Source organism: Sarcophilus harrisii, chromosome 3 (genome assembly GCF_902635505.1).
Source record: "Sarcophilus harrisii chromosome 3, mSarHar1.11, whole genome shotgun sequence".
Taxonomy (NCBI): domain Eukaryota; kingdom Metazoa; phylum Chordata; class Mammalia; order Dasyuromorphia; family Dasyuridae; genus Sarcophilus; species Sarcophilus harrisii.
In genome coordinates, this window is record NC_045428.1 from 549,693,343 (window position 1) to 549,712,510 (window position 19,168).

Below are 19,168 nucleotides of genomic sequence, written 5' to 3' on the forward strand. Positions count from 1 at the left end.
CAAAAAGGGGGCTGTCAGCTTCTCGTTCAGAGTCCCTGGATCCTAGTATAAGTTGTGGTTACAAACCCTGCTAATTCACCTAATCATGTAATTAATATACAACCAAACTTGAGTTTGTGTTTCAATTCCCTCTAAAGATGTGAACCCTGTACCTCCTCCAGTGTCTAGGCCTAAGGCTGAAGATACTCATTTTTTCTTTTTAAACAGATGAGAAGTTTATTTTCTTTTAATTTCCAGAATTTATCAGGAAAAAAAAAAAAGCATTTTACACAAACTTTGCAACAGAACAAAATGCCTTCAGCAAAGTAACTATAAAGGAAAAAAAAAAAAAAACCTGAATTGATGCAAGTAATAGCTCACACAGTGGTATTCTGACTTTCTGGATGTCAACTTTTCATCCAAAACCATGACAATTTAGACCAAGGTAGAACGTTATGCTGTGGTCAAATAGCTGCAACATCGCTTTATGCAAAGCAAAAATGTTTGTAAAGGGAAACAGCTACAAATTTAAAAGAAGTGGTAACAAAGTAAACGCCGCCATCACTGCATTTATTTTCTCTTTCTGGGTTAAACTGTAACATAGTTTAGACTTATGTGGAAGATAGACAAAACATATGTGTGTGTATATGTATATATATATGGAAGGACGGAGCCCCAGGGGCTTCATTTTAAGGCTCTGTAGCGAGTTTTGCACACGATCAGCAGGTAATGTGTATTTTACGAGTTTTTTTTAAGATTTGAGAAAGCGGGGGTGGGGGTGGGGCGAGGAAAAAAACAAGATGGCAGCAGCAGATCGGACAATGACAAAAGAAATGTGAGACACGTGTACAGAGTTCGGGCTTCCTAGGTCCTGGGTCCCCACGGCCCTTGAGCTACCGGGCCTCCGTAGCCCCGCCCCTTCTTCCTCTCCGAGACGGGGGCCCCGTCCAACCTCGACTTCGGGGGAGGAGCCAGGCCCTCAGCATCCCGCGCGCCTGCGCTGCTGCCGGAGCTGCTCAGCGACCTTAGCGCCAGCCCGCTTCCGCTTCCGTGTCGAGATTATGGCGGTGGCAAATTCAAGCCCCGTCAACCCCATCGTCTTCTTTGATGTTAGCATCGGCGGCCAGGTGGGACGGGGGTGGATCCAGACATGCAGGATGAAGGGGGAGAGGGTGAAGGGGTCTTCGAACCGCCGCTCCGGAGGCGTAGGGGAAGGCGTAAAAGCTAGAGAGCCGCGTGGGGAAGGGGGTGAAGTCTGAGGAGCGGGCGGGACCGATGCGGGAGGCGGAGGGAGGAGAGGGGGCGGGGAAACGGGCGGGGCCGCGGGCGGGACCGAGAGGTTTGAGGATGGAGGGGCGATGGGGAGGGGGGAGGGGTGGGCGGCGGCTCAGAGGTACAGGGCTTGGGGTCAGAATCTTGGCCCTGGGGAGAATGAATGGGCAGGACCCAATGTCGTCGTGGGGAGAAGGGAAAGGGGAGCCAGGGAGGGACTAGGTCAGGAAACCCTGGTCACCGACCCTCCCCGGCCTTTCCCCGCCCTGCAGGAGGTTGGCCGAATGAAGATTGAGCTGTTTGCGGACATCGTGCCCAAGACGGCGGAGAATTTCAGGTCCGGGAGTCCCTCCCCCGAGTTCTGTGGGATAGGCTGGGCGTGGGGAGCGGGGGAGGGAAGCAGACTTTGTCTTTGTGACTGTCCTTAACCTTGTCGGGCTCTGGTCCTGTGCCAGCGCCTGTCTGGCAGGACGGAGCATCTTCCTCTCTCAGGGTCCGACTTTCTTGCCCGTGCTCTGCTGTGGGGTACAAGAGCCCAGTAATGGGGTTTCTGGGTCAAAGAATGGCATCAGTCCTGCGGTTTTTCTTTGCATATTCCAAATAAGTTGGGTAAATTCAAGGTTTTGCTTGAAGCACATTAAGGATCCTGGATTTCCCAGCATCGTTGTATTTTCTATATTTGCTGATGTCATAGATCTCACTTTGTCTTCATCTGCATTCTTTTTGATCATGAGGGATTTGGGGCAGTTTTTGCTTGCATATCTTTGAAAACTGTCACATAGTAATCACTTAATAAATACTGTTTTTCCCTTATATTTTTATCCTATGCCCAAGGTATCTTTTGGAGTCATAGATATGTGACTATAATCTTAGAGATTTCTCTTAAGAGTATATGACTCCATAGTCTTGGTGACTCTTAATATGAGAAGTTTACAGTAATTTTCTACAAATTTTGGATGTTAAATTCTCATAAGATACATTTAATGAAAATATATTTCCCATTCATGTTTTTCTTCTTTTTCTGGTTGCATTATTTTTGTTTACGTAAATGCTTTTTAATTTTATAGTTGAAATTGTCCATTTTAGGTTTTTTTTTTTTTTAAATAAACTGTATATATTGGAGCTGGTAACAAATTATTTCATCCACGTTAGTGAAAGATGACATTCCATGTCCCTGTAATTTCTTTTTTGTGCATCATTTTATATTTAGGTTGTTTTTTAGGGTCAAGTTCTAGACTTGAAAGAAACCTCATTTTGCAGATGAGGAATCTTATCTGCAGGGGAGTTTTATACCTTAATACCAGAGGCAGAATTTGAACACAAGTCCTCAGATTCAAGAACCAGTCATCCTACCAGATTACTTTCCTGTTTTCTCAGGCCTATCAAATAGAATCCAGTAATTTGTATTTTGGGGCTTGTCAAACAGATGTATTGATTTGATGCTAGGTTTTGCTTAACTAAGCTTTTTCAATGTTGTACTTTTTTATATTTTCCAGCACCACATAGTTTTGATGGTTACTGCTTTGTCTAACATAATTTAAGACTTAATTATACTAAACATCCTCCAAGGTGGTGTGTTTTTGTTTTGTTCTTGAGGTGGGGAGACATCTGTCTGCTTGTCTGTTTTTCTGTTCCCACTGTCTGGGGGCAGAGAAGGGAGGAACAGAATCCTTGTTGTTAGGTATTTGACTTTAATGTGATCATTTTCTAAATGTCATTTCTACACTTGTGATGGCTTGTAAACAATTTCTAGTTGTATATGCATGCATGCATGTGTGTTTGCACACATACACACACACAAGATCCTCTGTTGCTAACATATGTGAATAGATGGCTGATGTAATTTCCCTTACCCCTATTCCCAGATTAAGGTTTCTTTTTCCTTGGTCTTTCAGTGTATCTAACTTTACAAGTAATTTTTTTTTTCCTTTCTTTCAGGCAGTTCTGCACAGGAGAATTCAGGTTGGTCCATAAAATACTTTTTTTCCTCAGGCAGGGCTTGATTGGGAGCCCCCTGACCAAAGCTGCAGTCATTGCCCTTGGGAAGCTGCCAATCAAGGTCTGGGGAAGCTGTTGGGATCAAGGATGCAAGCCCTACCTCCCTCTTCTCTTTTAGTCAGTCATCCATCTTCCAATTTGGAATTTGGCAATTTGGAGAGTTAGTTTTAAGGGTTTTTCTCCAAAGTGGGAGTGTTTTATAGATAGGCCTAGTCTATATAGACAGGTGATCACCTGTAGTTCTTCCACTTTTCATCTTTCTCTTTATTTGTAGGAAAGATGGAGTCCCTATTGGATACAAGGGAAGCACTTTTCACAGGTAAGGTTTGGGGCTGCCAGTTACCTCTTTCTTGGGTATGGCAAGAATATCTCACTTTATACATTAAATCACTTTCTTCTTTCTGATCCCTTTGTCCTATTTTCAGGGTTATAAAAGATTTCATGATCCAAGGAGGAGACTTTGTAAATGTACGTACTGTGTAAGTTTGCCTTGTTCCAACTTTGCCAGAATTCTGCTTTACTCCCTCTGTGACTCACTGTCTTGTTACCAGAGAGGCAATTGTGGGGGGAGGGGGCGCTAGAAGAGGGCACTTTCTGTACTGCCCACTTCCTTACCAAGTGAGTGAGCAGCTTTGAGGACATACTGAACAATCCCCAGTCCCCATAGCATCAAGCCAACTTCTTGGCTCTACATTGTTTCTAGACTGATATCTGCTTCTTCCTACCCTCAACCTTTTATGGAGCAGAATAGAATGGTGTGAGGAAGGCCTAGAAGGAAGGCAGGGTTGAACAGAATAATGTGGCTTATTTGGTTGCCTTCTCTGCCCTCGTTTCTGGAGAGGAATAGAATATGCAGCTCTGAAAGGCATGGAAATTCCTTAAGAAATAATGTTGATGAGCATGGGTGATGGGAGAGAAGCTAGGGAACCAAATTGAAAATTTTTTTTGTTTTTTTTTGCTGGATTTTAACCAAATGCATGTGGAATTTCAAACCTTATTAGGTCTTGTACTACTCTTCTTCTAATCCATTCTCATATTCATTCATTCATTCAACAAAATTATGCTAAGATAAGATATGGCCTGATATGGATATGCATAGCATACCAAATGCTAGCCTGTGTTGTGGACACATTTGAGTAGAGCTTTAAAAGATGGGTAATTCTTGTTTCCCTCAGAGGGGCATGCTTCATTTTGACCTGAGATCTGTGGTAAACTTTTGTAATATAAATGTAGGACCCAGTCCATTCTTTCCCTGTGTGTGGGAGGTCTTTCTATCTCTAGTGGAGTCTTTAATTCCTTGGATTCTCACTGCCTCTGGGGTCCCAGCTCCGAACCCAGAAATTCTGTATTCCCTGTTTCATATACTCTTGGATCCATCAGATTAGAAACCTGGTTTGTGACTCACAACCTTCTTCTGATACTGTGTGTCCTATTGCCTTGACTATTTGCTTTGCACTATTATGAACTGTGTTGGAGAGAAACTGTCTGATTCTTGGAGAATTTGTAAGGTGAAAGCAAATAATGGACTTCAAAAAGTCTTCTTGATGGCTCTGGCTTTTTATCATTCTTCACTCCACTTTGAACCTTGCTGTTAACAAAGAAAAGTTCTGGTCACTTATGCTGCTTGATTCCCTACCTGTAATCTCCTACTGCTTTCCTGAGGGCAGGGAAATGGTAACTTTAGAAATGCTTCTCTTTTCTCTCTTCTTAGGGAGATGGCACTGGAGTTGCAAGCATTTACCGAGGACCATTTGCTGATGAAAACTTTAAGTTGAGGCATTCAGCTCCAGGTCTGCTTTCCATGGTATGTAGAATCCAGTAGAGGGGTTGGGGATTGTTACATGCTAGTAGGTGTCTGAGCCCAGACTCAAACTCAGGTTTTCCTGACGTTAGGCTCAGTTCTCAGCTCCTGTACCAATCAGTTGTCGTTTGTCCTTGGGGACAAGCTAACCCGCCACATAGGCAGTTCTGTGCTATTTGGACCTGAGCTCAAACTTATCTGAGTAAGATAGCCTTGAAAAAGTTGTGACTGAGCTCAGTTTTCTCCTTTATTCTTCCATATGCTTTCTTTAACTCAGAATATGATGTTGGTTTCTTCCTTGGAGTCTCCCAATAGGAAAAGCTGTCCTTGGATCCATCTGCTCACACTCTTCCTAGTGTAATATTTATAAGAGTTCCACAGTAGCCAAGCACAGCATGGAACCCTGCCAGCCTTCTTTTTGTAGAATTAGGTGAAGTTGTCCTGGAAGTACTTCTTAGAGATCAGTGCTAGGGATGCCAAAAGACACAACCAAAGATGTAGAGAGTCAGCTAACTGGTGGCCGATCAGCAAGCATCTACTCTGTGACCAGCCTCGGTCTGGTGTTGTGGAAAATAGCAGTTCAATCTAGCAGGTTAAATGACTTTTCTAGGGTCACACAGAAAGTAAATGTCTGAGGCAATATTTAAATTTAGTTGTTCCTGACATCAAGTCTGCACCAGCTAGCTACTTCTGAACTTAAGGGGGTTGGAATCAGAGATGGCACCTTGGAACATGTAGCATTGGACTGGGGCTTAACAGATGAATGGGGAATTTAATCACTAGAGTGGGGAGAAGGACATTTTAAGCCAGGAGTTTAGAGTAACAGGAACATTACTCTAGTGTATGGGACATATACAGTGGACAGTGAATGCTCCAGATGAGTGGGAGTGTAGCATAAATAGACCATAAAGAGGTGTGTGTTATGAGCTGAGAGGAGGACCATTGAGGCCAGGTTAGGTTGTGTGAATTTGGTACCGTTGTTCAAATGCATGAGTGGTTTTCTGTGGAGAGGTAAAATGACCCAAAGTAGGTTGATCATAAGTCTGGTGGCAGAATAAAGGAGGGACTTTGGAGGAAAGGAGAATCCCAGTAGGAAGCAATTACTCTAGGAAGTGAAGGCCTGGGCTGGGACCAAGGGAAAGAGAATAGGGGACAGAGAAGAGAAGAAAATGGAGAAACAGAATCATTTGGATATGGTTATTGATTAAGTAGGGTGAGGAGGAAAGGATCAAGGATAATCCTAGGATTGAAAACTTAGTAGACCAAGTGTCAAGGCCACAAAGATGGTAAAATCATAAGGACAAGCAGGTTTAGAGGGAAAGCCAACAAAGTCTATTTTAGATATATTGAGGTTGCAGTGTCAGTGAGGATATCCCTTTAGAAATATCCTTTAGACAGCTGAATATAAATCTGGAGCTTGGGAGAGAGTCTGGGCTGATAATCCAGATTGGCACTCATCTACTGAAGTCAAAAGGGAATAGATTTGTCAAGGGAAGAGGTAAAGAGAGAAATGGAAACATTAAGTGCTTACTGTGGGCCAGGTGCCATGTTAAACACTGGGGATAGAGAAGAAGCAAAAAGCAGTCCCTGCTTTCAAAGAACTTATGTTCAAATGGCCAAGAAGACTTACATCAGGAAATATAAGAAAACAGAAGAGATGAAGAGGGTGAGGGAGGGCTGGGCCTTAGGGGAAATCATTAACAGCTGGAAAAGCAGAGGAGCACTGGGAAAAGCCACATCTAGAAGCTGTTCTATGTATTTTGAAGAAAATTAGGAGGTTAGGAGAGGGAGCCTTCTGAGTACTCAAGCAGCCAGTGCAAAGACACTGAGGCGAAAGAGAGAGATCAGCACTTCCTGTAGGAAGAATAGCTAGAAAACTAGCATTGCTAGACCCTCGACTGTGTCAGTGGGGAGGAAGGGGAGTGTGTGCGAAGGCTAGAGATGGTGAAAGAGGCCAGGTTGTGAAGGTCTTACAAACCAAACAGAAGTTGATAGTTATTTCTAGGAGTTGGTGAGATGGTTGGTCTAGTCAGATTGGAACTTTGGAATATTGTTTTGGCAGCTGAGTAGAGAATGGATAGTAGGGAGAGATAAACAGGGAGACTAATCAGCAGGAGTAGTCTAGGCATGAGGTACCTGGGGGCCTGAACTACAGTGCTGGCTGTTGAGTAAAGAGAGACAGACAGATTTAAAAGTTGTTGTGGAGATAGAAATTATAAGAAACATTGACCCCAAGGGAGCAGGAAAAGGATCCAGAAGAACAGAATGAATAGTTAGAAGAATAGGATTAGACCCAAGGAGTCAGGTAGTATTTTGAAAGCTAAGAGAAGAGGGGATATCCAGCATAGATTAATGGAGCAGGAGCCAACATGTCTGGCAAGGCCCTTGAATGGCCATAAGATTAGATGATGAAGGTATCTTTAGTGACCTTTGAAAGGGTATTTCAGCAGATTTATGACAGAGGAAGCCAGTCTGCAAGAGGTTGAGGAGAGTAGGTGAGGAGGAAGTGAAGTTTCTTAGTATAAACAATTTAATTGTGAAGTTTGGTGATAAAGCGGAAGAAAGATGGAGCAGTTAGTAGGTGGACATATAGCAAGGATTAAGGGAAACTTTTGGATTCAGAAAAATCTGTCATTGTTAACCAACTGATGAGAAGGATTAATTGGAGAGGGAAAGATTGCTAGAAGAAGGTTCTGCTGGAAACAAACCAAAACTGAGGACATAGATATTATTCAGGGCCTTCCTTTCAAATGAGAGGCTGGAAAGTTCTGAAAAGTAGAAGAAGGGAGTTGAGGGAGCATGTGTCAAATGGCCTCAGTATATTAGCAAACTAAAAATGAAGTGTCAAGACAAAGAAAAATGTGTGGCTTCTGCCATCAAAGAACTTACAGTCTACTTTAGACATCAGAGCCTAAGTAATCAGTGGAAAATCTGTGTCTTTGGCCTTGAATCCACATATGCCTAGTCCTGTTTTCAGGACAGAGGTAGCCCTGTTCTTCTCTTGCTGCTCACTGCAACTTTCCTTTATTTAAATCAGGCTAACAGTGGCCCCAGTACCAATGGCTGTCAGTTCTTCATCACCTGTTCCAAGTGTGACTGGTTGGATGGGAAGCATGTTGTGTTTGGTGAGTTCTGATTCCATAGTCTGCTGGCTTGGGCTTTTAGGGAAGGGACTGTCCCTAGAGCTGTCATTTGCCACCTGCTGTATTGATGGGCTGTCTTCACCTCCAGGTCCTGAAGGGGCCTGAAATGCAGAATTTGCTCTGTTCTGGATATGGCCCCTCTGCCGTGGAGCCACTGGGCTTCTTCGGAGCCAGCTGCAGAATGGGGGGAGAGACGTGGAGAGAGCTCGCAAGAAACAATATCATTTAGCTCTGATTCTTTCCGCAGGAAAAATAATTGATGGACTTCTAGTGATGAGAAAAATTGAGGTGAGTGCATTTTGGCTTCTTACTTTCAGGGCACCATCAGACCACCTTGTGTTTTAAAGCTGGAGCATAGTGTCTTAGTTTCTCATCTGTAAAAAGGAGGTTTACACCTTCCTGGTTGAGGCCTTCAGCTCATATTGTTTTTCTTAATTCCTCCATTTTCCTTTGAAACACCCTCAGTAACTGTGAGGGGATATTCTGTCCCTAGGATCAGACCCTCAGTGCAGCAGGTTTTGGCTCATTTGGATCATGTTTCTTTTCCTTAGAATGTTCCCACTGGACCCAACAACAAGCCCAAGCTTCCTGTGGTCATCTCTCAGTGTGGAGAGATGTAATGGAGATCAGTGCTGAATCAGGTAAATAGCACTTTTTTTCCCCCCACCTTGGCTAAGCTGAACCAAGAAGGTTGGGAATCTTCTTTGCCCTTCCCTTTTCCTCCCTCTCTCCCCCCTCAACTCAGAATCTCCAGGAGGTAAACTGTAAACTGCCCAAGCAGGAGAGGAAATGAAACTGCCAAAAAAGTGTATTTCTGCCTTCAATTCTCTTCTCTCTTAGGAGAGGAAAGCCAAGGGTCCTTGAGACTCTCCTTTGCCCCTGGTCTGTGTAATGATAACAGTAGTGGTTTTTATAAAATGTTCAGATTGAAAAATTATATTCACATATATTAATTTATCTGGGTGTTAGAACAGCTCTGGGAGGCTGTAGGAATTATCCTCATCTGGAAGATGACAACTGACATAAAATTTTAAGGTTTGTAAAGCATTTTAGAAGTAATTAGACTAATATTTGATACTTAATTCTGTGCCAGGCACTGTGGTAAAAAAGCTTTATAAGTATTGTCTCATTGATCCTCACATCATCCTTTGAAACGTGCTATTATTATACCCATTTCACAGATGAGGAAACTGAGGCAGACAGCAGTGACTTGATTTTCTCAAGGTGACAGCTAGTAAGTGAGCTAAACTTGAAATGGAGTTTTCTTGACTCCAGGCTAGGCGCTCTGTCTATGTGTACCAGCTGCCAAGACGAGGCATCTGAGACCAAGAAATTTGTTTGCAGAAGCTCACAAGACTTAGTGTCAGATACAGGCTGCAAATCCAGGTTTTCCTAATTCCAAGTTCATTACTTTTTTTTTTTTTAATATCATAGAGTTGTCCACAGTATTCCTCCCCCTCTAAGAACTACCCCATATAATAAAGAATATTTTTTAAAAGACAAAAAGAAAAGAAGGTCTAATCAGTAAAAGAAACAAAAAATTTTGCAAAGCCAATCTGTTGACTGAAAAAGCTGAAACCACAGTATAGCCCAAGACCAGTCATGGTGTGATTAGTATTCCCCCTGTGCATCCCCATCTTTGGATTTTTTATTTTTCTCAGTAGCCCATGTCTTTGGTTAAAATATGGAAAACCAACATCAACAAAAAATGGTTCTCTCCTTATTCCGTTGGTTTTATTTTGTACTGTTTCATCTACTTCCATCCTTGTCATCTTCATTGTTCTTCCCATTTGTCCATTATGTGAATAGATCACTGGTTATGCAGGCATTTCCTAGTTGTGGGAATGCTCCAGTAGAAGTTGCCCCTAATTTTGGCTGTTTGGCGGACCTACATTTCCTTTATCTCCTTGTCTTTTGTCCTGTTCCTCCCTCTGCCTGGCCTCCCCTCTAAGCCTGTTTATTCTTGCTTTCCCTCTGGTCTCCCAGCCTTCTGTTCCTTCCAGACTATCACCCCTACATTGGTGCCAGTCTCTTCCCAGCTCCTCTGCATGCTTGTCCTTACCGTTACTAGCTGTGCCTTGCCAGGCCCCAGCCTTGGATCATTTCCCTGCTCCACTGTTTGACTGGAGAAAATCATGAAACTCAGCCCACTATGAATGTCACTTCGCCTCAGCTGAGCCGCCATTGCAGCACGAAGTCCTCCTCTGCCTCTCAGCCTCCTCTTCCATTCTTCCTTGAGGCCATTCCAGGCCTTCTCACTTCCTCCATGGCCCTTGCTTTTCCCAACCCTTGCAACTGAGAACTGCCTCATAACTCACAACAAAAGCCCTTCACCAAGGGCGGCTTCTTCTCCCTTGCAGCTCCTCTCATGTCACTCAGCTCTCTTCTCCTTCACCATGTGCACATGAAGTCCTTTACCTTGCCAAGGAAACCTTTTTCCAGGCACCTTTGGTTTGATTCTGTCCTATCTTTGCCAGCCAATGGCCCTCCTCCCCTCCCAGGCTTTCCCTAATCTCCCTATTTGTTAGCTGCAAATACAGTCAAGCCTCCCTAAGCTTTAATACCCCCTGCCTCTCCTCCTCATAGCCCATCTCCTCCCATCCCCCTTTTATGGCTAAGGTTCTTGAAAAAGCCAACTACAACTGGCCCCTCAACTGCCGACCTTCTTCTGAAGCATGACTTCAGCTCCTGTCACCCTACCAAAGCTTCTAGTAGGCTTTTCCCTTTCCCATTCCCTTATGGTCCCTCAGCAGCCCTGACACTGTCAACTTCTCCTGGATTTTCTAGGTTTTCCTGGCACTGCCTGTTTCTGGTTCTTTTTCCTGTCCTACCCTTCCTCAGATTCCTTTCTCGACTCTTCCTCCAGGTCAGGCCCAGTTATGAGTACTCCCTTATGATCTGAACTAAGCTGCTCTCTTCCTCTCACCTATCTTGTTTTCTGTATCAGCTTCCTGGGATTCACTGATCATTTCCATGCAGATGATCCCCAGCCTCTCTCCTGATCTCCACTTTTCCTTCCCCAACTGTGTGTTAAACCTCTCAGACTTTGTCTCACTTGGAGACTTTTATGTCCAAAACAACATTCTCCCCCTTCTCCATCCAAATCCTTCCCTCTTCAGTATTTCCCTGTTGCTGGGTCGGCCAGCTCTGGGCCAGGGACTGCCCAAAACCAGGCCATAGCTTTCTGGCCCCTGATCTAGATAACCGCCATTCCATTAGTTACCCAGGCTCACAACCTTTGCATCATTCTCAGTTTTTCATTCATTGGCTTAACCAATGTATTGAGTCTGTTCTCAAGTCCTGTTTTTGCCATGAAAACATCATCTCCCCCACATCTGCTTCTGTCCAAAACATCATCTCCCCCACAGCTGCTTCTGTCCATTCAGTTGATCCCTCTCTGCTGGACCATCTTTGCCTCGTACCTGGATGATGCAGTCTTATGGTTGGCCTTTTCCCACTGTAATCCACCCTCCACAAATGATCTTTCTAAAATGCAGGTTTGATCATTTCACCTCATTGCTTCCCCTTATCTCTAGGATCAAAATATTCTTTTTGATTTTTAAAGACTTCAAAATCTGTCTTCTTCCTGTCTTCCTAATCTATTTACACTTTACTCTTCTCCATGTACTCTGGGTTCCAGCACCACTGGCCACCCTGCTGTTCCTTGAAATGAGACACTCCATGCCATGCTGCTAGCTTTCCCTCAGACCTAGGCTGTTCTGTATTATCAGCTGCAGCTCCAGACACGAGGCTCAGGTTCTTCCTATGGAAGAGAACTCTCCTGCTTCTCCTTCTCCTTCTCCCTCTCACCCACTCTGCCCTTTAAGTCCTTCTCTCTGAGATTTCCACCCATTTGTACTGTATTTCTCTTGTTTGTACATGGTTGTAGGTGAGCCTCCTTGGGCACAGGGACCATGTTTTTGCCTCTCTTTGCATTCTCAGTACTTAACACCATGCCTGCCATACAGTGAGCACTTAATGCTTATTGACTGATGTCTCTACAGTTGAATTTATTGTAGTCTTTAATCACACACTGAGGACTTTGAGCCTCCTTTTCACCTTGCATGTAAACAAGTTTTCCAATATAATTCATTGGGTGTTTCTTATCTTGATAAGTTTTTGCCTTTGATTTATCAGACATTCCTAAGTAGAAGCACTGCCATTCTGTTCCATATTCAGCTCTGTGTCATACTTCTTCTGTTCATTTGGTAGGTTTTTGTATAATATAGACAGTTGGTAGTTATTTTCTGTGGTTCTCTTCCTATTCCTGCCCTTCTGTTTCTCCTTAAGAATTTTGTGAATTTATCCAAGGTATGTGGGAGCCTATGCTATTTGGACTGGTTTTGCATTGCCTTTAAGCTAATTTGCAACTTACTGTTTTTATTTTATTGCTCTAACCCCTTCTGTTCTTTTTCCAGATGTAATATACTCGGAGTTTGCTTAGGTACATGTAATCTCCTTTAAAAGAATGTAAGCCCCTGGGGGCAGGTACTGTTTCTATTTTTGTCATTATTACCCAAAAATCTAACACAATGCTCTGTCACATAGTAGGTGCTTAGTTAATCCATATTGATGGATGTATTGAATCCAACTTTACAATAAGAACCAAATTTTTCTCCCAAACTTGTGGGTTTATTCAACTATCCCAGTCCCAAATTCAATATTGACTGGCTGCCATAAACATGATGGAGTTACAGAGGTGGAAGCATCAAAGCTTGGCCCTTGAGTTTCCTGAGTAATTAGGGTAAAGAGATCCCCAGTGACAGGGTGAGCCTGCCCTGGAATCAAGTTCCAACAAGATCCATTTGTGTTCTCTGACTCTTGAGCATTTCTCCATGGAGGCTTTCACCTGTACCAATGAATAGATGGGTGCCCCTTTGCCTATTTCTTCTCCCCCAGCTTTCTGGTAACGCATGATTAATTCATGCTAAGTGACAAGGGTTTGGCAGAGACAGGATTATGAAAGTTCAAAGAAGAGGGCAATTACTGCAGTCTGGGGTCAAAGGATGAATGTTTCAAGGTGATGTGGGGGAGTTTGAAGTGGTGGAAGGATTTGGCCAGATTCACAGCAAGGAGGAATGGCATTCCTGGCAAGTGGACTAGCATGGTGCACTGTGGGGAGTCCCATGGTGGACTCAGGGAGCATCAAGTGAAGCAGATGAGATGAATGGGCAGATTCCCAGCTTGCCCATTGCCACCACCCTACCTGGTAGAGTTGGGTCATCGGCCTCACCTTTCTTGCCCAGGATCTTTGAGATGTCCCTTAGTGGGCATTTCTTCTCTCCATCAGAAAGGCTTCTCTGCCCAAGAGGAAATTAAGCAGTGTCCAAAAGAGCAATCTTGTCCCTTAAGTTGCTACGACTAACAAGAGAAACTATGCTTGGCTTTTGGGGATGGAGTTCCCCCTCCACCCTTAATTTTGCCCAAGTTTGAAATAAGGCGATCTGAGAGTGAGAAAAACAAGATAGTTGAGTTTTAACCTGTGGAAGCAAATTCCAAGGGGAGATCCATTGTGGGAGTCCAAGTTTGGATTGAATGTTGTACTCCCGATTTGACCAATAGTTTATTTCTCTGGACTAGAGAATAGGGGCTAGATTACCTGATGTCTGGGATTTATCTTTTCTCAATTCAATACCCCTAGGAAACCAGGAGAGCCAAGCTAAAGATTAGACACTCCTCTGAAATAGGTCTCAGAAAGATGGCTGGTCACTCCCTATCTGGTGAAACTCAACAGGACTTCACATTTTAGACAGGGATTTGGATTAGCTGACCTAGATGCAGTCTTGTAGGTCTTCTGGTATCTTCCTAATGCCATAGAGCAGATGATTGTATCAGGAACAGGGTGGAACGCTTCAGTTCGGCCCAGCAAGTGCTTTGCTGTAGATCCATTTTCTCAGTCTCTATCCTCCTTGACCCTTCTCTGCAGCTTTGGATGCTGTCCTCTCCATTTTCTTCTGGATTCTTTTTCTCTACATTTTTATGACATTGCTCTTTCCTGGTTCTCTTCTTCCATGTCTGACATGTCCTCTGTCCTTTTTGATGGCTCTTCAATCAGGTCACTCCTGATCACTCTGCTTGTCTTCCAGGGTTCTGTCCTAGGTGACCTCTTCCTCTACTATTTCAGCAGCTCCCAAAGATTTATCTTTATGCTGTTGATTCTCAGATCTCCTTATCCATCTCTAATCTCTCCACTCTTTACTCTCATGTCTTCAGCTATCTTTTAGGCATCTCAAACTGGATGTTTAGACATGCTAAATTCAGCATGTCAGAAACTAAATTTGTTGGCTTTCTTCCCTAAACTTTTCTTCTCCCCTCTAACTTCCAAGTTCAAGAGCACAGCCATCCTTCCAGTCAGCCTGGCTTGCAACCTAGTGTCATCTTTGATGCCTTACTCCCTCTTTCACCTCCCATATGCAATGAGTGGTCAGGTCCTGTTCTAGTGTATGCCCCATTCTCTCCTCTGTTACCTCCTATCCCCTCACCCCTGGACTCTTGATGGCTGCTGGTGAGTTTCTCTAGCTTGAGGCTTCCCCACTCCATTTTATCCTAAACTCTGCTGACCATGGGATCAAATAAAAGTTCCTCTGTTTGGCTTTTAAAGCACTTGATTACTTGGCCCCTACCTGCTTTCCCACCCCTTACATGCAATCTTGGGTCCAGTGATAGCCTTTTAGCTGTTCCTCAAACAAGACCCTCCATATCTCAGCTCTGGGCATTCTCTCTGGTTGCCCTCCAAGCTTAGAGGTTCTCTCTCTTCATGTTTACCTACCATCTACCTTGACTTTTAAGCTACAGCTAAAATCCGAACTTCTACAGGAAACTTTTCTGAATGTCACTTTTAGTGTTCTCAGTTCCTATTTTGTTTGCTGCTTGTCTCTCCCGTTAAATTGTGAAGTCTTTGAGAACAGGGACTGTCTTTTCCCTTTGTGTCCCTAGAGCTTTGCACAGTGCTTAATAAGCACAGGTACTTCATATTTATTAACTGAACTCAATTAGGCCATTACGGAACAAGGAGACCTTGGACAATATATTGGCTAACATTGATATATGCACTTCACATACATTATCACATTTGAGTGTTACAAAAGTCCTAATAAATTTTACAAGTATTAGTCCCATTTTACAGATAAATGACTAACCCACTATCAGAGGAAACTATTAAATGTTGAAGTGAGTTTAGAACTCCAGTCCAGTTCTGTTTCCACTTGCTAAACGACTGCCACAAAGTTAGTTCCTTCCTTTCTATAAGACACAGCTTCTTCCTCTGCAAAAGCAGGAGTTGGGAATAGATTTCTCAGATACATTTTGTCTCTAGGTCCCTCTGATAACATAGCTGTTCTCCTCAGAAATCTTCAACCATTCTTAGAGGTTTAAAGGCCACACTTTCCAGAATCTGTCCACCTGAGCTCTTGAGCCGTGGGGCAGCTTATTTTTCCAAGAATAAAGAAACTTGCTATAGGTATAGAGCTGACTTCTCTCAATTGGCATCCTGAGTTGCTTTGAGAACAGAACTGATGCCTGCATGCAGCACTTTGTTTTGAGGGACTGGAAGAAGACAATCAGCGTTTGGGGTGACAATTAGCAATGTTTCCTTATGCTGCTAGTCTGGGCAGATTCCCTTCCATTTATCCTTCTGTACCTGCCTCCTGCTCCTTGGGGAGAAAGTGGATATAAAGGCTGGGATGGTGAGGGTTTCATGTGAAAATACTGGTTAAGGGCACACTGGAGGTTGGGCATTTGTCCAACAAATATTTATTTGCCCTCTGTGGAATTCTAGAATTGTTAAGAACTGGAAGAAGGATCATTTAACCTTAGCCTTTGTTGTACAAAATTAACAATTTGAAGCCCAGAAATAGGCAGTGGATTTTCCAAGACCATGTAGTTAATGTGGGGGTCAATATTTGAACCCAGATCTCCTGGAGCTGAATATTCCTAAAACCGGCCTGCCACCTAGTAAGCCCTGAGTTGAGGGTCTCTCACAGAATATTTTGGGTTTAGGCCAGATCTACTGAGATAGAATCCAGGAAAGCTTAGCCTGACCTCACTTTAGGCATTATCCAGTTCAAAGTCAACAAATGTTTTCAAAATTCTGAAGCAAGCTTGGGGATTTGAGTTTTGACATTGTCAGGCCTAGCCTGACAACCCCACCCAAGAGACTGCCTGCAGTGTAAATAGTAGCCATTACCGTGGGGCCAGAGGTGTTTGTTCTACATTTAACAAAGGCTAAAGGGCCACTTTATGGCCTACTTGCTGGGGACCCAGAATTCAAACCTGAACTTCCAGGTTTATTCGAAAGCTGTTACAAGTTGCAGAAGGAACTGATTCAGGCAATCAGCCTTGATTGAGCAATTGCAGGACGCTTGGCCACCTGGGGTGAGGGAAGGGTGGGGCCATTCCTTTCTCTTTTCCTGCCCCTCCCACAGGATCTAACTCTGACTCCAGTCCTGGGGCTTTTTGCTAAAGTTCTTACCTTTAAGCCTTGCCAAACTATTTTAATTCACCTCTGTCTAACCCTCTGGCTTCTCCTGCTTTCTATTATTTCCCCTATGTACATAGATTATTAAGAGGTGCCCCATAATAACCATATTACAGTTGGGGCCTCTTTAAAAAGAACATCATGCATTATTCAATATGATCACTCATTGCATATGAGTGTCCCCATGAAGAAACTAATCTGAGAAAAATTTGACCAGGCACCCATAGTAACTTAGCACCAAGGCTAGAATGGAGTTTTGCTTTCCTATTACAACACTTCACAGGGCACAACCAAAGAGCTAGCCAGGTTCAACCTCCTTGTTTCCTTCCATTGGCCCCACAGAAGTCCATGTTTCTCTTGTTTTAGGCTTCCTTTTGCTCTGTGATGCTTCTGAGAAGATGGGTTGGCCTCCCACCTTGCTTCCTTGGGTACTACCTGCATTTGTGATCAAGAGATAGGACCTGTCATGGATTCAGGACCCCAAGCCTTTTTAAGTTTTCAACTGTAAATAAAACTTGTGTTTTGGTTGTCTTTTTTTTTTTTTTTTTAATTTTTTTTATTATAATGGGACTCTCAGTCTGTTTACTCAAGCTAAGCCAGCTCTTCTGGGATGGGCTGTGGTTTCACCTCCTAGTTGATTTCATTTGTCTTGTCTTCCCTGGGTCAATGCTCCATGTAGCTATAATACATAGCTGAACTGGGAAGGAAGACAGCTGGCAGCAATATATGCTCCGGCAGAAGGTTTTCTGTTTTCTTTCATTCCTACTGCTTTTCTCCTGTTATGTCTTTTAGATAAGGGACTGAGAGAATAATGGCACCCAGAGTCAAGAAAGGAATGAATTCCAAAGCAAGGAGGGTAGGGTTAGGGTTTTAAGAAATGTCAAGTCTGCTGTTGACTTCCAAGTAAAAGGTCATTCTGTGCCCGGCTACCTTTGAGACTCAAGGAAAAAGCCAGGGTCCGAGTAAAGAAGCTTGCAGGTGTTGGGATAAAAATTAGCTAAGAGTTTGGAAAATCCAGGTGGCAACGGTCCACAATAAAAGAGCTATCTCAGAATTTATGTATTAATGAGGTTCCTGCTGTACTTGGGGTACAACAATTCACTAAACCATTATTGACTGACATTGTCAAGAGCTTGGGTAATTAAAAGGCCCTAACCACCCTCATTGGCACCTGCTCTTCTAACCTCAATGGACTAAGCAAACGGCTTACTTAATATCCTCCATAGCGCCTGTAGTGGCTATCCACGCTTCTAGGTCACTCTTCGGGTTCCCGTCTTGGCCAGAAATCCAAAACGAAGGAGGCAGTAAACTATAACACTTTTTTTTTTTTTTAAACGGACCATTTCCAAATAAATTTGCTTTAAAAGCAGTTACTTTGGTGATGTTGAGTGCTTAGTCCAACAAGGCTTTCCTTGTTCAAAACCGGTTTGGATCTCTTAACTGCCTTGGGGACCAGTTTTTGAGGCCCACAAAAATCTTCCTTTATGGACACACCTTGTGCGTGAGCAAAACAGCATTGCCTTGCCACGCCCCCCTCATTCACCAGTTTTGCTGCCAATTAATCTGGATTGAGGGCTTTCAGCCTTCAGAAAGAGAAGGTCTACTATTCTATCTACAATATACTTGAACCCCAGTGTGGGTGAGCCCATGACCTCAAGGTGCTGCCCTTTCATCTGCTGGACCATTGATTATTCCGAAATTGTCATCTTAAATCCGCCACTGCACCTTCTACCCTCCTGAGCTAGGCAGAACAAATCCCCTTCCTCCACGTGACAGCCGTGAAGAAAGCAATCACCGTCCTCTTTGTATTGACCATTTTCAAGAATTAAATTCGTCCTGGGTTTTCTCTCCGATAATGTGGATCACTATATTTTGAGTTTTTTCATAATGTAGTTGAAGGGAAATTGGTACCTGACACTAGACAGGAAAGGGTTCTGTGCTTTGCACGACCCCTTGTTCGTAGAAGAAAAAGAAATTCCATAGAAAAAGAAATCAGATCCACACCCGGGGGCCCCTGGGGTACCCGCAGCCGGTGTGGAGCCATGTGGACCCCGGAGGCGGGGCCGGGGCCGGGGCCGGCCAAGGTGTCTATCATTCAGCCAATTTCACCCCCTCCCCTCCACATACACGCACACTTCCGGGGAGGATGGGGCGTGAACCCAAGGCAACCCTCTGCCCGAGTCGATCCTAAGCGCGCTATTACGGCCCAGTGAACCAACCTTTCCCCAGCTCGCCAACCAAAACACTCGGAAATGGGGCGAGCTCGAATTACAGCGAGCTTCAAGTCACGTTCCCTCTGCCTTCCCTTTCGGGTACTCTATGGTTCAGCTGTGGCTTCACTCTAGTTCTAGTTCCGGTCTCGGTGGCGGCGGCGGAGGCTGGAATTGCTAGTAGGTCGGGCAAATTACTCTCCCCAGAGCCAATGAGAGCGGGGGAGTGATGCGCCCCCAACCAATGAGAGCTAGCACTTCTGGTCAGGCGGCGGATTGATGGCATTTT

General features: G+C 43.9%; 1 protein-coding gene across 4 annotated transcripts; it reads left to right on the forward strand.

Moving 5' to 3' along the window:
• The first annotated feature begins 982 nt into the window (after positions 1-982).
• Positions 983-17,204, forward strand: PPIH (peptidylprolyl isomerase H). 4 transcript variants are annotated; one of them, XR_002769878.2, is made up of 10 exons: positions 983-1,106; positions 1,524-1,588; positions 3,190-3,213; positions 3,524-3,568; positions 3,675-3,717; positions 4,961-5,053; positions 8,088-8,175; positions 8,282-8,481; positions 8,745-8,834; positions 17,036-17,204. XR_002769878.2 is itself a non-coding variant. In XM_003765463.4 (10 exons), exons 1-9 carry the CDS (start codon positions 1,041-1,043, stop codon positions 8,811-8,813), a joined length of 534 nt encoding a protein of 177 aa, XP_003765511.1. In that variant the 5' UTR covers positions 995-1,040; the 3' UTR covers positions 8,814-8,834; positions 17,036-17,204. The 4 variants fall into 4 exon arrangements, 3 of the variants coding, with proteins under 3 accessions (XP_031818206.1, XP_003765511.1, XP_031818207.1); XM_003765463.4 differs by having other exon boundaries at positions 995-1,106; positions 8,441-8,481; XM_031962346.1 differs by lacking the exon at positions 1,524-1,588 and having other exon boundaries at positions 986-1,106; positions 3,675-3,728; positions 8,441-8,481.
• The last annotated feature ends 1,964 nt before the right edge of the window (positions 17,205-19,168 follow it).

Coding starts and splice junctions, on each gene's coding strand:
- PPIH (XM_003765463.4), top strand. CDS start 1,041: ATGGCGGTGGCAAATTCAAGCCCCGTCAACCCCATCGTCTTCTTTGAT. Junction 1,589..3,189: donor AAGACGGCGGAGAATTTCAG/GTCCGGGAGTCC, acceptor CCTTTCTTTCAG/GCAGTTCTGCACAGGAGAAT. Junction 3,214..3,523: donor TTCTGCACAGGAGAATTCAG/GTTGGTCCATAA, acceptor CTTTATTTGTAG/GAAAGATGGAGTCCCTATTG.